The sequence below is a fragment of the Amblyraja radiata genome, chromosome 18 (assembly GCF_010909765.2).
Source record: "Amblyraja radiata isolate CabotCenter1 chromosome 18, sAmbRad1.1.pri, whole genome shotgun sequence".
NCBI lineage: Eukaryota > Metazoa > Chordata > Chondrichthyes > Rajiformes > Rajidae > Amblyraja > Amblyraja radiata.
The window spans coordinates 3,763,755-3,781,426 of record NC_045973.1 but is presented as its reverse complement, the minus strand read 5'-3'; the positions used below and the strand labels follow the sequence as shown (position 1 = coordinate 3,781,426).

Below are 17,672 nucleotides of genomic sequence, written 5' to 3'. Positions count from 1 at the left end.
CAACCGCTGTGTAAAAACAGTCATGCCCTACACATCTCCCTCTCACCTTCAAGCTATGTCCTCTAGTCTTGGATATTTACTTGATAATCTAATCATTTATTCAATTATACTTGCAAACATTAAGAAAGATGCTTTTCTAAGATTTATATTTCTGACATGATACTGCTGTGCGTAGGAAACTACATTTTGCATGCCATCTGTACCTTGATGGCTCTGGGAGTAGTAGATTTATGACAGGGAAAGTAAAAATATAGTTAACTATTTAACTGCTCAGCATGAGTTTATTTATTGAACATGGAAGTAGCATGTTTGCACCTTCTTGTTCCTTTAATTTTAACCGCAGAGCAATGATTCTTCCAGCGACCCCAGTCCCCATTAACACCGTGAGTGGATACATACCACGACACCAAGGCCACAGGGAAAACGTGCGCACTCCACACAGACAGTACCCGAGGTCAGGGTTGAACCAGCATTTTGTGTATGCTTCTCTTTCCTGCTTTTGAATCTAGCAAGTCAATCCAACTTTATTTGTCACATACACATAGAAGATGTGCAGTGAAATGAAAGTGGCGATGCCTGCGGGATTGTGCAAAAACTACAGAACAGAAACAGTATTTACATTTTAGGGAAAAAAAGGACAACACAACAGTAAATTATTCCCCGGTGAGATCAGAGTTTACAGTCCTGACGGCCTGTGGGAAGAAACTCCGTCTCATCCTCACCTTTTCGCAGCGTGACAGCGGAGGCGCTTGCCTGACCGTAGCAGCTGGAACAGTCCGTTGCTGGGGGGGTAGGGGTCCCTCATTATGTTGCTGGCTCTGGATCTGCACCTCCTGGTGTATAGGTCCTGCAGAGGGGGCGAGTGTAGTTCCCATGGTACGTTTGGCCGAACGCACTACTCTCTGCAGAGCCTTCCTGTCCTGGGCAGAGCAGTTCCCAAACCAGATTGTGATGTTACCGGACAAGATGCTTTCTACAGCAGCAGAGTAGAAGCACTGAAGGATCCTCAGAGACACTCTGAATTTCCTCAGCTGCCTGAGGTGGTAAAGGCACTGCCTTGCCTTACTCACCAATGCGGCAGTGTGTGTTGTCCATGTCAGACCCTCTGTGATACACTTTCTTTGCGATAAGGAACTGCAGATGCTGAAATCTTCAGGAAAACACAAGGTGCTGGAGTAACTCAGCGGGTCAAGCAGCATCTGCACACATGGCGCCCAAGGTCAGGATCGAACATGGGTCCCTGGCGCTGTAATATTAGACCATTTGGCCCATCAGGTCTACTCCGCCATTCAATCATTGCTGATCTATCTCTCCCCCTCAACCATTCAACCCCATTGTCCCACCTTCCCCCCATAACCCCTGACACCCGTACTATTAAGAACCTATCTATCTCTGCCTTACAAATACCCATTGACTTGGCCTCCACAGCCGTGTGTGGCAATGAATCCCACAGATTCACCACCCTCTGAAATTCCTCCTCATCTTCTTCCTAAAGGCATGTCCTATTCTGAGGTTATGATCTCTGGTCTTAGACTCTCCCACGAGTGGAAGCATCCTCCCCACATCCCGCTGCGCCACTGTGCCGATCCTGGATGTTGTGCTGGATGGCACTATTTTAATGCATGATGAGGAACATTTTGTCTCAGCAGCTGTAACTTCTGATCAATGTTGCAAATGCAGGAAATGAAAACGTCAGGGTGGTGGAATAAGGAATGTGATAAAAATGAAATTAATGATGTGATCACTTTACCGGTCGTGAGTTGTTCATCATTTTTCTCAGATAATGAGGCGACCTCACGTTGAATATGTATTGGGTTCAGTGAGATCTGGCTGAATAATCTATCTAAGATGAACATATCTCCTGGCGTTCACGGTGGCGCAGAGGTAGAATTGCTGCCTTACAGCGCTTGAAGCGTTGGAGACCCAGGTTCAATCCCGACTACGGGCGCTGTCGGTATGGAGTTTGCACGTTCTCCCCGTGACCTGAGTGGGTTTTCTCTGAGATCTTTGGGTTTCCTCCCACACTCCAAAGACGTACGGGTTTGCAGGTAAATTGGCTTGGTATAAATGTAAATTGTCCCTAGTGTGTGTAGGATAGTGTTAGTGTGCGGGGGTCACTGGTCAGTGTGGACCCGGTGGGCCGAAGGGCCCGTTTCCCTTTTTATAATCTCTAAACTAAAACTAAAAAGCTGGAGTAACTCAGCGGGACAGACAGCATCTCTAAAAAAGTCTGAAGAAGGGTCTCGACCCGAAACCTCACCCATTCCTTCCCTCCAGAGATGCTGCCTGTCCCGCTGAGTTACTCCAGCATTTTGTGTCTATCTTCGGTGTAAACCACCATCTGCAGTTCCTCCCTGAATATTCTATCTGACAGGAATAGCTACTACTAAACCGTTGGGTCCCATGTTCACACAGGAGGGCTGGTCCCCCAACGCAATGTTCCACCTCTCCACCAATTCCAATATTGGTGGCCAGTGGGGGGAGGGGGGGCTTTCTGGAGCGCTAGCGTGGGTGTTGTGGGCAGAAGGGACTGGTTTCCAGAGGGCTAGTATGGGCATTGTGGACCGAATGGATTCTTGGGCTGGCAGCTCAGTCACTGAGGCCTGGTGAACTGGCAGCTCAGTCACTCAGGCCTGGTGGGCTGACAGCTCAGTCACAGAAAATTCAATTTCATAGCATTTCAAACAGAGTGCAGGCCAGCAAATTCAATTTCATAGCATTTCAAGCAGAGTGCAGGCCAGCAAATTGCCAAACAACTCATTGCATTGTTAATAAGGGCTAACAAATAATTTATTGCAAGTACATTGCAGACTCACAGTTCAGTTGATTCACAGCTTAGAATCACAGTTGTGGTCTCTCCCTCGCGATCTTCCAGAGTGACTGACGCCAATGAGGTAGATAGTAGTTCAGGACTGCTCTCTGGTTGTGGTAGGATGGTTCAGTCGCCTGATAACAGCTGGGAAGAAACTGTTCCTGAATCTGGAGGTGTGCGTTTTCACACTTCTGTACCTCTTGCATGATGGGAGAGGGGAGAATAGGGAGTGGCCAGGGTGCGACTGGCCCTTGATGATGCTGCTGGCCTTGCCGAGGCAGCGTGAGGTGTAGATGGAGTTAGTGGAAGGGAGGTTGGGCTGTGTGATGGTCTGGGCTGTGTCCACAACTCCCTGTACTTTACTGCGCCCTTGGATGAAGCCATTTCCAATCTATGCTGTGATGCATTTACAAAGGGAACCATTTTCTCGTGTTGGGTTTAAAAGCACATTTGAGGGTATCCAATAACACAGAGCATTTGCCAGTCAAATAAAATATATAGTTGATAAAATAGACTCTACAGCAAAAATGTAAATATTCTGTCAAAGCTGTAGTGTGGCATAAACAGCAGGTGATTACTTTCAAGTTTAGATTTTGGCAATTATATACACTAACTCTGAGTCTCCTTTCCCAAGGCAGTGCCCTAAAGTATGGATAAAACTTCCCCTTTGAATAAGATCTTAACAATTCAGCAGTTTTTTTAGAATTTGTTCATCATTTAATTCCTAAGGAGTCTAATGATTACAAGGTACTTTAATGATCAAAGATGTCCTCTACATAACCCATTACAGTCATTCCTCGACGCTGTGTGGAAACAAGGAACTGCAGATGCTGCTTTACAAATAAAAAGGAGACAAAGTGCTGGAGTAACTCAGCGAGTCAGGCAGCATCTCTGGAGAACATGGATAGGTGACGTTTCACAGAGTGCTGGAGTAACTCAGCGGGGCAGGCAGCATCTCTGGAGAACATGGATAGGTGACGTTTTGGGTCGAGTCCCTTCTTCGGACTGGAGAACTTCTCGCAACCTGAAACGTCACCTATCCACGTTCTCCAGGGATACTGCCTGACCCGCTGAGTTACTCCAACTCCTTGTGTCGTTACTTAAACACTGTCCTTTGAACATGTTTCTTTCCAAATACATTCATTGAGTTAGATTGCAGATTGTTAATCAAAGTGTTTTTGGTGGAGACACAAGATGTAAATGCTGCAATATAGAACACAAAACAAACTGCTGGAGGATCACAACTGGCCAGGCACCATTCACATTTAGTTTACTTTAGAGATACAGTGTGGAAACAGGCCCTTCAGCCCACCAAGTGTGTGCTGACCAATGGTCACCCGTGCACTAGTTCTATGTTATCCCAGTTTCGCACCCTACGCACTAGGGGACATTTACAGAAGCCAATTAACCTACAAACCTGCACGTCTTTAGAGTGGTTGGATGTGGCATCCAGAGGAAACCAAGGCAGTCACGGGAAGAACGTGCAAACTCCGTACAGACGGCACCCGTAATCAGGATGGAAGGTAGACAAAAATGCTGGAAATAGGCAATGTTTCGGGCCGAAACCCTTCTTCAGACTGATGTAGGAATGGGGGGTGGGGAGAAGCAATGTCAGGATGTAGTCAGGATGGAACCCGGGTCTCTGGCGCTGCGCGGCAGCAACTCTACCGCTGCGCCACCGTGCCGCACGCATGAGAATTCCATCAGTATTTGTTTCACCCTGGTGCTGAATGTGGTGTTTTCTCTTTGAAATGCAGATACCTCGTCACCAGATCACCTCGGCAGCCGAGCGACGCAGGGACAGATGCCCAATGTCCCACCACATCATCAGATGAAGAGTGAATGTGAACTCAACAGAAGCTCCATGCTGCTTCAGAGTAGGAGGGACCCTGGGCTTCAGGCTGGAGGTAAACACATGGAACTGCAGATGCTGATTTACAAAATAAAGTGCTGGAGTAATGCAGTGTGTCAAGGAGCATTTCTGGAGAACATGGATAGGCAATATTCTGGGTGGGGACAATTCTTCAGACTATGAAGAACTGTGATCTATGAAGAAGAGTATCGATCCAAAACATCGCCTTTCCATGTTCTCCAGAGTTGCTGCCTGATCCAAAGAGTAAGAAAGAGGCAAGAGTGGACATTGGGCCGCTGGAGAATGATGAAGGAGAAGTCTTCTTCTTGTCGAGCCCACACACAAGATTAGACGTCGTTCAGCCAGAGGTGGACACACTCCTCACCATCTGCACACAATGGTGTCTGTCTTGTCACTTCTTGCGTTTCTTGTGCGTGGTGGCGGAGAGATTGGTGGAAACAGGGCCGCGACGTGAACGCTCTTTTCTTCACCCCATGAAGGAGGTGATAACGGGAAATCAAGAAATGACAGAGGAATTGAATAACTTTTTTTGCATCAGTCCTCACAGAGATGCTGCCTGTCCCGCTGAGTTACTCCAGCATTTTGTGGCTATCTGTAGCATCTTTTCCACAGGAGATCCCTTTTAGAGTGGACTTCACTTGATCAGAAATATCACAAACAATTGATGTAACTTCGTTTAGTTTAGAGATACAGCGTGAAAAAACAGTCCCTTCGGCCCACCGGGTCCATGCTGACCAGCGACCCCCGCACATTAACACTATCCTACACACACTAGGGACAATTTTTACATTTTTCCAAGCCAATTTACCTACATACCAGGTCTTCTTTTCATGTCCATCTTGTTACAAATGTTGACCTCTCTGTCATCGTCTGTCCTGAAAAGGATGCAAGCCTCCGGCAACAATCGGCGGAAGCCATCCCTTGTGGCAGTAGATGATGGTGGGAGCAGAATGAGCTCAGGATACTTCCAGTTCCCAGCCCTGCGACGTGGACACTTCTGCTATGAAGCCTACGTACCAGTACGTCTTTGGAGTGCTCTCATTAGTAATTCAGGACTGTGCCACAGGAGATGTAATGGTAGAAACATAGAAACATAGAAAAATAGGTGCAGGAGTAGGCCATTCGGCCCTTCGAGCCTGCACCGCCATTCAATATGATCATGGCTGATCATCCAACTCAGTATCCTGTACCTGCCTTCTCTCCATGCCCCCTGATCCCTTTAGCCACAAGGGCCACATCTGACTCCCTCTTAAATGTAGCTAATGAACTGGCCTCAACTACCTTATGTGGCAGAGAATTCCACAGATTCACCACTCTCTGTGTGAAAAATGTTTTTCTCATCTCGGTCCTAAAAAACTTCCCCCTTATCCTTAAACTGTGACCCCTTGTTCTGGACTTCCCCAACATCGGGAACAATCTTCCTGCATCTATCTAGCCTGTCCAACCCCTTAAGAATTTTGTAAGTTTGAAGTTTGAAGTAAGAAGTTGTAACGCAGCTTGAGTATTTTGTTGGTTCACATGCTTGATCAATGGTGTTTTATCATTAATGTCTTATTATTATTAATGTTTAGTGTTTTCTGAGTCATTCGTTACTGTCATGTTGTTACGTGGGCGGAGCACCAAGCCAAATTCCTTGTATGTGAATACTTGGCCAATAAACATACTTACTTATATTTTTCAGACAAATGGCTCTTCTCCGACCTCTCGGAGGAAGGTTTCCAGTCCCGTTCCTCTCATCACTCCACACCCAAACAACGGCACTCCAGAAACAATGCGCGTTCAGACGTAAGAGGCCGCAGCGCGGAGAACGGACGCGTCTCAGCATGTTTCAGTGAAGATGATGAAAGGGAGGATGAATTAAAACTGAAGGACGTGTACACATATTCATCGCAGCCAAGATCAGCTCCCCGCGGCAGGTTGCACAACGCTTCATCGCAAGGCATCATGTGGACTGTGGAAATGAAGGGTGATGAAGAGCAGGACATCGCAGATGAGAGAGAAGCTCCAATGGAGGAAGATTTCCATGGAACTTACAGCAGTGAGGAGGTATGTTCTATTTGAATCTTCCTCACATTTATTTCGAGAAGGATGAAATGCTGAGAGAGACACAAAATGCTGGAGTAACTCAGCATCTGGGGACAGGCAGCATCACTGGATAGAGGTATGAACATTGACTTTAACTTGAAGTTACCCTTTGCTTTCCCTCTTTCTCCATCCCTCCCCCTTCCCAGTTCACTGACCAGTCTGACTGTCTCCGACTACATTTTATCTCTTGTTTGCTTTGTGTGTGGAATTCTCTGACTCAGAGGGCGGTGGAGGCCGGTTCTCTGGATAATTTCAAGAGAGAGCTAGATAGGGCTCTTAAAGATAGCGGAGTCAGGGGACATGGGGAGAAGGCAGGAACGGGGTACTGATTGGGGATGATCAGCCATGATCATATTGAATGGTGGTGCTGGCTCGAAGGGCCGAATGGCCTCCTCCTGCACCTATTGTCTACCTGTTTTTACCTTCTCCCAACTAACAGCGATCTATTCTACATGTTCCTTGAACTCCATCCCATTTGTCCCGTTTTCACACCTTACACATCCTTATCTATGTATCTCCCTCTTCCCTGACTTCAGTCCCAACCCAAAACGTCACCCATTCCTTCTGTCCAGAGATGCTGCCTGACCCGCTGAGTGACTGCAGCATTTTGTATCTATCTTCAGTTTAAATTAGCATCTGCAGTTCCTTCCTACACATGTAATGCTAAGGCTATGCAAGGCGCTGGTCAGACTGCATTTAGAATATTGTGAGCAATTTTGTGCCCCATGTCTGAGAAAGGATGTGTTGGCCCTGGAGAGGGTCCTGAGGAGGTTGATGTGAATGATCCCAGGAATGAGTGGGTTAACATATGATGAGCGTTTGTCGGCACTGGGCCTGTACTCGCTGGAGTTTAGAAGGATGAGGGGGGGGGGGGGGGACTTCAGTGAAACTTACAGAATAGTGAAAGGCCTCGATAGAGTGGATGTGGAGAGGATGTTTCCACTAGTGGGAGAGTCTGGGACCAGAGGGCACAGAATTAAAGGATGTTCCTTTAGGAACAAGAGGAGGAGGAATTTCTTTAGTCAGAGGGTGGTGAATCTGTGGGATTCATTGCCACAGACGGCTGTGGAGGCAAAGTCAGTGGATATTTTTAAAGCAGAGATAGATAGATTCTTGATTGGTACAGGCGTCAGGGGTTATGGGGAGAAGGCAGGAGAATGGGGTTAAGAGGGAATGTTAGATCAGCCATGATTGAATGGCAGAGTAGACTTGATAGGCCGAATGGCCTAATTCTGCTCCTATCACTTGTGAACACAAACTTATAAGCCCCAGCAAAACACTTCCAATAGACATCAGAATGTATTGGAGAAACATCATTCTTCAGAAAGGGAAGAGATTTGCATTGACAAACCTTACATAACATTTCCATATCATCTCCTTAAATATGATCCTGAAGATATCCTTAGTTATCATAATTATTGTAAAGAGTGAGTGAAATTCAAAGCAGCAGAATTCATTTTTCATGTTGCAATTTATATACACCAAGAGCAATTGAAACTAGATTGGAAAAAAGTTCAATATCTTATTTAATTTTGAAAGGAATTACTTTGGTGAATCGCATGCATTGCGCTGAGTAGTAATTGCTTTAACATGCCATGGTGATGGTTGCAGATAAAATGATTTTTAGTTGTATGAAAACATTGCTATTCTTTCTGGCATTCATTTTATCACAAAGATTATTTTTGCTTCCACGAATTAGCAGCATTCCCTGAATAACAAGTGAATATAGCTTCAAAGATTAAATGTAGCAACAATGAACTGCAGATGCTGGTTTATGCAGAGATAAACACAAAGGGACCCTACTTCAGACCCACCTCACATCACGTGGGAAACGTCACCTATCCTTGTTCTCCACAGATGCTGCCTGACCCGCTGAGTTACTCCAGCACTCTGTGAAACGTCACCTATCCATGTTCTCCATAGATGCTGCCTGACCCGCTGAGTTACTCCAGCACTCTGTGAAACGTCACCTATCCATGTTCTCCACAGATGCTGCCTGACCCGCTGAGTTACTCCAGCACTCTGTGAAACGTCACCTATCCATGTTCTCCACAGATGCTGCCTGACCCGCTGAGTTACTCCAGCACTCTGTGAAACGTCACCTATCCATGTTCTCCACAGATGCTGCCTGACCCGCTGAGTTACTCCAGCACTCTGTGAAACGTCACCTATCCATGTTCTCCACAGATGCTGCCTGACCCGCTGAGTTACTCCAGCATTTTGTATCTGTCATTAGCTTCAAAAATTATCTTATTCGGAATATAATTTCAGACCACGACAAGAAGATTTGCACTTTCTAATTATAATGGTTACTGCCAGCTTTGGAAATCTCAACTGAATGCTTGGCCATTTTCCTTAGTTCAGATTTCATTAAAGCATTTTGACTTTTTGACAACATAATTCACAGGGCTTGCATAGTTTTAAACTCATGACTTGATATCAGCATACTGATGCGTGTGCATTGAGAAATTTTGGGAAGTTTGAGGCATATATATAACACCACATTATACATATACAAGTTCATAATTGTGTGGCACGGTGGCACAGAGTTGCTGCCTTACAGCGCCAGGAACCAGGGTTCGATCCTGACTGTGGTTGTTTGTCTACGGAGTTTGTACATTCTCCCCGTGACCCACGTGAGCTTTCTCCGAGATCTCCGGTTTCCTCCTACACTACAAAGAGGTTTGTAGGTTAGCTTGGTCTCATTGTAAATTGTCCCCAGTGTGTGTAGAATAGTGTTAATGTAGGATAGTGTTAATGAAATTCTTAAGGGGTTGGACAGGCTAGATGCAGGAAGATTGTTCCCGATGTTGGGGAAGTCCAGTACAAGCGGTCACAGTTTAAGGATAAGAGGGAAATCTTTTAGGACTGAGATGAGAAAAACATTTTTCACACAGAGAGTGGTGAATCTCTGGAATTCTCTGCCACAGAAGGTAGTTGAGGCCAGTTCATTGGCTATATTTAAGAGGGAGTTAGATGTGGCCCTTGTGGCTAAAGGGATCAGGGGGTATGGAGAGAAAGCAGGTACAGGATACTGAGTTGGTTGATCAGCCATGATCATATTGAATGGCGGTGCAGGCTCGAAGGGCCGAATGGCCTACTCCTGCACCTATTTTCTATGTTTCTAATGTGCGGGGATCGCTGGTCGGCACAGACTCAGTGGGCCGAATGGCCTGTTTCTATGCTGTATCTCTAAACTAAACTGATCTGAACTCTGGGAGCAGAACCAGGTCATTCGGCCCATCAAGTCTACTCAATCATGACTGATCTATCTTTCCCCTACAACCCCTTTCTCCTGCCTTTTCCCCATATCCCCCGACACCCGTACTGATGATGAATCTATCAATCTCCGCCTTAAGATTATCCAAGCTTGGCTTCCACAGCCGTCTATGGCATAGATGGTGAAAGGAAGAAAATAATTAAAATAACTGTGTAACAAATAGAAAATAGAGGGATGAATTAGCTAAAGTAGATTTAGCTAGTTTATAGATAGACGTCAACAAAGCTAGCAATGAAAAGTGAAAAGAATAACAAATATTGTAAATTAATGAGGGAATTACAGCATAAAGAATAACGCAAATAAAAAGGCAGTGAATTTATGGGTGTTTGTCTGAGTAATGAGGTTGTAATTTAATCTTGAGCTTCGTATTCATTCTCATGGGTTTTTGCATACCGACTGAATCTTGAAATTAGATTGCAGCCTTTAATTCAGGATTTATCATTTGCTATTTTTGTTGCAAGTCCTGTGCTGTCAGTCGAGTGGAAGGGGTATTAATGAAGGTGAAAAGTAGTGCAGAAATGCCATTGATTGAGGAGAGGGCCAGACAATGGTGACAATTGTGACGTTAGTTTCAAATAATATTGCCACGTGTTTCACAGGAACCTTTAGCAAGGTTTCATTTTACCATCGTGTACACTTATAGCCGTCGCATTTTGTTCGACAGATGAAATTAAAAGCTAATGATTTTTGATAATTATATATTTTAAGTTTTAAAAGGCTTAAACCCCTGTCCCACCGTACGAGTTCATTCCAAGAGCTCTCCCGAGTTTGCCCTGATTCGAACTCGGAGATTTACGGTAATGGCCGCTCGTCGGTACTCGGGGCTCTCGTGGACATTTTTCAACGCGTTGAAAAATCTTCACGAGTCTCCCCGTGCTTACCTGCTGTCAGCGAGTCTTCCCGAGTACCTGCCGTTAGCGCTAAGAGACGTCCCCGAGCTCCGACGTACCCGCTACGTTCATTCTCCGTGCTTACCACGAGTTTGATTTTTTTTTAAACTCGGGAGAGCTCTTGGAATGAACTCGTACCGTGGGACAGGGCTTTTACGAACATTTTTTTTAATATGGACCAAATTACAACTGTTTTATATACACCTTCGTCGATGCATAATTCTTTTCCTGACATTTTTAATAATTCTCATAAAGTGGATTAATATGAAGGCAATTTGATTCGGTGCCGAATTAGTGCATCGAGTCAAAATTCTATTCCCCTCTCTGATTAAAGCTGTCGTATAATTCAAAGGCAAGTATGCTGGGCACGTCATTTCCCAGTCAAGCAAGCTTTTGAGAAGATTAAAGGAAAATAGTCTGAAGTATCAAAGATTTTTTTTTGTCATTTGTTAGGCCCTTTCAGCAGTATTCAGAAGCAAGAGTAATTAGTATCAGTTCCTAAGGTGACAGCTTCGTTAGATGTTCCTTCAAAAATGTTTGGGTTGTTCTTGGTACAGTGGCTCCTTGGGTGAACAGATGGTTTTTGATCAGCAGGAAAGGATTAAGTCCATGCAGCTCCATTAATTATAGTCATACAGCGTGGAAACAGGCCCTTCGGCCCAACTTGCCCACACCGACCAACATGTGGAGGAAGGAACTGCAGATGCTGGTTTAAACTGAAGATAGACAGAAAAATGCTGGGGTAACTCAGCAGGTCAGACAACATCTCTGGAGAAAGGGAATAGGTGACATTTCTGGTCAAGACCCTTCTTCAGACCAATATGTCCCATTTACACTAGTCCCACCTGCCTGCGTTTGGCCCATATCCCTCCAAACCTGTCCTATCTATAGAAACATAGATACATAGAAAATAGGTGCAGGAGGAGGCCATTCGGCCCTTCGAGCCAGCACCACCATTCATTGTGATCATGGCTGATCGTCCCCTATCAATAACCCGTGCCTGCCTTCTCCCCATATCCCTTGATTCCACTATCCCCTAGAACTCTATCTAACTCTCTCTTAAATCCATCCAGTGATTTGGCCTCCACTACCCTCTGTGGCAGGGAATTCCACAAATTCACAACTCTCTGGGTGAAAAAGTTTTTTCTCACCTCAGTCTTAAATGACCTCTCATTTATTCTAAGACTGTGGCCCCTGGTTCTGGACTTGCCCAACATTGGGAACATTTTTCCTGCATCTAGCTTGTCCAGTCCTTTTATAATTTTATATGTTTCTATAAGATCCCCCTCATCCTTCTAAACTCCAGTGAATACAAGCCTAGCCTTTTCAAATTTTCCTCATATGACAGTCCCGCCATCCCAGGGATCAATCTCGTGAACCTACGCTGCACTGCCTCAACCACAAGGATGTCCTTCCTCAAATCGTTTCTTAAATGTTACTTTAGTTTCTGCCTCAACTACCTCCTCCAGCAGTTCATTCCAGACAGCCACCCTTTGTGTGAAAACGTAACCCTTCAGATCCCTATAAAAACTTTCCCCCTTCATCTTCAACCGATGTCCACTGGGTCTCGATTCTTTCTCGATTAATTATTTTAACTCTATTCGGTCAAACTGCAATTATACTTGGATTATGTCTCTATAGTTGACCATCGAATCATACAGCACAGAAACAGGCCCTTCGGCCCTACTTGCCCCACCTACCTACACTAGTCCCATCAACCAAGATGCCCCATCTACACTCGTCCCACCTGCCCGTGTTTGGCTCATGGCCCTCGAAACCTTTCCTATCCATGTACCTGTCCAAATGTCTTTCAAATGGTGTTATAGTACCTGCCTCAACTACCTCCTCTGGCAGCTCATTCCATACCCTCTTTGTTTAGACCAAGTTTAGAGTGTGTGTACAAATCTAGTCACCCCTTTACGGGGAAGATGTTGAGCCATAGCAGTGGATGCAAAATAAGTTTCCCACAGTGCTGCCTGGATTAGAGGACATTAGCTCTAGGGAGGGGTTGGACAGACTTGCATTATTTTCTCTGTAGAGTCAGAGGGTGAGGGGGCGATCTGATAAGGCACAGACAGGGTAGATGGTCAGTCTTTCGTCCCAAGGTGGAAATGACAACTACAGGAGGGCATAAATTTGAGGTGGGAGGGGAAAAGTTTAAAGAAGATTTGTGACCCAAAACGTCACCCATTCCTTCTCTCCAGAGATGTTGCCTGTCCCACTGAGTTACTACCTTTTCTGAGGAAAGTCATTTTAGTGGGATGTGCCTGAAACTCACTGCCAGGGGATTGGGGAAGAGTGGGGGGGGGGGGGGAAGAGTGGGATGGGGGGAAGAGTGGGGGGAGGGGGGGGGAGAGTGGGGGGGTGGAGAAAGAGTGGGGTAAGAGTGGGGGAGAGTGGAGGGGGGTGGGGGGTGGGAAGGAGATACAACAGCAACATTTAAGAGGCATGGGATGGAGGGATATGGGCAACATGCAGACAGTTTCAATGGGCATCACGGCTTGCACAGAACGTGGGCTGAAGGGCCTGCTCCAATGCTCTACTCTTGTGTGTCCTTAGACAGGGTGAAACTATATCCTTGGCAAAAAAGGGCTGATAACCAATTGTCATCAATGTAATAAAACGGGGAAAATGACAATAAGGAGTTTTGGACATGATCCCTAACCTCTGCTGCAGCATTTTCAGATCCAATTTCAGATTTCCAACATGAGCGGAATTATGCTTCTGATTATTTCTTTTTGTTGCAATAGTATTGGACACAAAATTAAAAAATAGCAGAGTCACTTTTTTTCCTCTCAATGGATTTGCAAGAAAGCAGCAATTCATTTATCTACACAGCTCAGCTCTTTGAATGCCAGCAGTCAGCTGCTACAGCTGTTACCTATTCTTGTTAACGATCTTGGTTCATCCTTTGTGCGAGTCTAACCACTTTTACAGATGAGTAGAGTTAACCTCCCTGTCTGTATCCCACAGATACACTGGTCAGTGCAGCAGGCAGTGAAGAAAGCGAATGGTATGTTAGCTTTCATAGCAAAAGGATTTGAGTATAGGAGCAGGGAGGTTCTACTGCAGTTGTACAGGGTCTTGGTGAGACCACACCTGGAGTATTGCGTACAGTTTTGGTCTCCAAATCTGAGGAAGGACATTATTGCCATAGAGGGAGTGCAGAGAAGGTTCACCGGACTGATTCCTGGGATGTCAGGACTGTCTTATGAAGAAAGACTGGATAGACTTGGTTTATACTCTCTAGAATTTAGGAGATTAAGAGGGGATCTTATAGAAACTTACAAAATTCTTAAGGGGTTGGACAGGCTAGATACAGGAAGATTGCTCCCGATGTTGGGGAAGTCCAGGACAAGGGGTCACAGCTTAAGGATAAGGGGGAAATCCTTTAAAACCGAGATGAGAAGAACTTTTTTCACACAGAGAGTGGTGAATCTCTGGAACTCTCTGCCACAGAGGGTAGTCGAGGCCAGTTCATTGGCTATATTTAAGAGGGAGTTAGATGTGGCCCTTGTGGCTAAGGGGATCAGAGGGTATGGAGAGAAGGCAGGTACGGGATACTGATTTGGATGATCAGCCATGATCATATTGAATGGCGGTGCAGGCTCGAAGGGCCGAATGGCCTACTCCTGCACGTAATTTCTATGTTTCTATGTTTCTATGTTTACCTTGTCCAGGGGTAATCGTGCCTGTAGAAGGGTCTCGACCCGAAACGTCACCCATTCCTTCTCTCCAGAGATGCTGTCTGTCAGGCTGAGTTACTCCAGCTTTTTGTGTCTATCTTTGATCTCAATTCATTTTAATTTATTGCCCTGAGGGGGGATCTTATAGAAACATATAAAATTATAAAAGGACTGGACTAGATGCAGGAAAAATGTTCACAATGTTGGGCGAGTCCAGAACCAGGGGACAAAGTCTTAGAATAAAGAGGAAGCCATTTAAGACTGAGGTGAGAAAAAAAAGTTTTCACCCGGAGAATTGTGAATTTGTGGAATTCCCTGCCACAGAGGGCAGTGGAGGCCATCACTGGATGGATTTAAGAGAGAGTTAGATAGACTTCTAGGGGCTAGTGGAGTCAAGGGATATGGGGAGAAGGCAGGCACGGGTTATTGATAGGGGACGATCAGCCATGATCACAATGAATGGCGGTGCTGGCTTGAAAGGCCGAATGACCTCCTCCTGCACCTGTTTTCTATTTTTCTATGTGTACCGAGATACAGCGAGAAGCTTTTTGTTGCGTGCGAACCATTCAGCGTAAAGACAATACATGATTATAATCCAGCCATTTACAGTGTAAAGATACATGATAAGGGAATAACGTTTAGTGCAAGCTAAAGCCAGCAAAGTCCGATCAAGTGTAGTCCGAGGGTCACCAGTGAGGTAGATAGTAGTTCAGGACCGCTCTCTGGTTGTGGTAGGATGGTTCAGTTGCCTGATAACAGCTGGGAAGAAACTGTCTCATGGTTCAAAGGGAGGTTGGACAGACTTGAATAGATGCAAAATGCTGGAGTAACTCAGCGGGACAAGCAGTATCTCCCTGCATAGCCATTATTGTCTGAAAAGCCATTATTATATCTACCTCCACCACCACCCCCGGCAGTTCATTCCAGGCACCCACCACTCTCCACGTAAATAAAAACTAGCCCCGCACATCTCCCTTAAACCTTTCCCCTCTTAAGCTGCCCTCTCGTCTGGAGTAAAAGGTTCTGACTGTTTCCCCTATCTACGCCTCTCATAATTTTATGGGGCTGTCCCACTGTACGAGCTAATTCAAGAGTTCCCCTGATTCGAGCTCGGAGAATTACGGTAATGGCCGCTCGCAGGTACTCGGGGCTCTCGTGGACATTTTTCAACATGAGTCTTCACAAGCTTACCGCGTTTCCCGAGTACCTGCCGTTAGCGTTACGAGCTGCTAAGAAACGTCCCCGAGCTCCGACGTAGCCGCTACGTACATTCTACGTGCTTACCACGAGTTTGATTTTTTTTAAACTCGGGAGAGCTCTCGTACAGTGGGACAGGCCCTCTACTGCCTCACAGCGCCAGAGACCCGGGTTCGACCCTGACTACAGGCGCTTGCCTGTACAGAGTTTGCACGTTCTCCCCGTGACCTGCGAGGGATTTCTCCAAGATCTCCGGTTTCCTCCCACACTCCAAAGACGTGCAGGTTTGTAGGTTAGTTGGCTTAGTATAAATGTAAATTGTCCCTAGTGTGTGTAGGATAGTATTAGTGTGCGGGGATCGCTGGTCGGCGCGGACTCAGTGGACCGAAGGGCCTGTTTCTGCACTGTACCTCTGTACCAAACTAAACTAAACTAGTAAAATATAACCCAACTCCCTACTACCTAGTCGCCTGGACGTCTAGGAATGTGCAGTCAGAATCATTCAATAGACCTCGTTATACCATGAGGCCCAGGCTGGTGGCAATGAGATCAAGCCCAGAGCTTGAAATTAGAAAGTCCAACCCATATTCCTACTCTTGCAACTTCACAAGGCCCCGTCCATATTCAATAACTTACTACCTCTGAATAATCGTTCGGGGAGAGCAATCACTTTTCAAGTTATGCTCCAAGAATTTATTTGCATCAGCCGTTGTAAAGTTTCCTTCAGTCTTAGCACTCTAAGCTCCAGAGGGAAATCATTCTCATTGTCACAATAAGTACATGACAGAACAATTATTCTTACAAAATTGATCAATATTCTTGGCAGAAATCAGCATCTTAATTTATCCATGGTTGATATAGATTTTTTTCCTGCTTGTATTTGTTGGACACAGAATGGTGGAGTAACACAGCAGGGCAGACAGGCAGCATCTCTGGAGAGTAGGAAGAGGTAACGTTTCGGGTCGGCACCCTTTTCCTGACCCCTGGCATGAACCAGCATCTGCAGTTCCTTCCTACACAATAGACAATAGACAATAGGTGCAGGAGTAGGTCGTTCGGCCCTTCGAGCCAGCACCGCCATTCAATGTGATCATGGCTGATCATCTCCAATCAGTACCCCGTTCCTGCCTTCTCCCCATATCCCCTGACTCCGCTATCTTTAAGAGCCCTATCTAGCTCTCTCTTGAAAGTATCCAGAGAACCGGCCTCCACCGCCCTCTGAGGCAGAGAATTTCACACACAAAGCAAACAAGAGATAAAATGTAGTCGGAGACAGTCAGACTGGTCAGAGAACTGGTCAGTTTCCTCGTCTCCGTTCTAAATGGCTTATCCCTTATTCTTAAACTGTGGCCCCTGGTTCTGGACTCCCCCAACATCGGGAACATGTTTCCTGCCTCTAGCGTGTCCAAGCCCTTAATCACTTTTCAAGTTATCCATTTGTTGTTGCTGGCCCAAAGACTATTTAAAAAATAAATTTTAAGTCAAAGAATGTGCATTAAAAACATGAGATAAAACCTATGAACCTGGATCAGCATTTAATATAAAATACATTTAAATAGTTCAGTTTATTACCTTCACATGTACCAAGATACAGTGAGGAGCTTTTGATGGTGTCCGATCCAATCAAAGTGATCAAATGATCAAATGACCCCCATTGCTAACAATGTTTAAGAAAGAACTGCAGATGCGGGAAAAATCGAAGGTAGACAAAAATGCTGGAGAAACTCAGTGGGTGAGGCAGCATCTATGGAGCGAAGGAACTCCTTCATTCCGTCCATAGATGCTGCCTCACCCACTGAGTTTCTCTAGCATTTTTGCCTACCCTTGCTAACAATGATCTATTCTACAT

At 45.5% G+C, this 17,672-nt stretch overlaps 1 protein-coding gene across 1 annotated transcript in view; it reads left to right on the top strand.

The window, feature by feature from the left end:
- The window catches only part of cfap20dc (CFAP20 domain containing), a 158,434-nt gene that overhangs the window by 74,443 nt on the left and 66,319 nt on the right, over positions 1-17,672 (top strand). The window contains exons 10-11 of the mRNA XM_033037345.1: positions 4,570-4,719; positions 6,367-6,731. Of these exons, the coding sequence (XP_032893236.1) occupies positions 4,570-4,719; positions 6,367-6,731 (515 nt within the window). The remainder of the gene's footprint in view (positions 1-4,569; positions 4,720-6,366; positions 6,732-17,672) is intronic.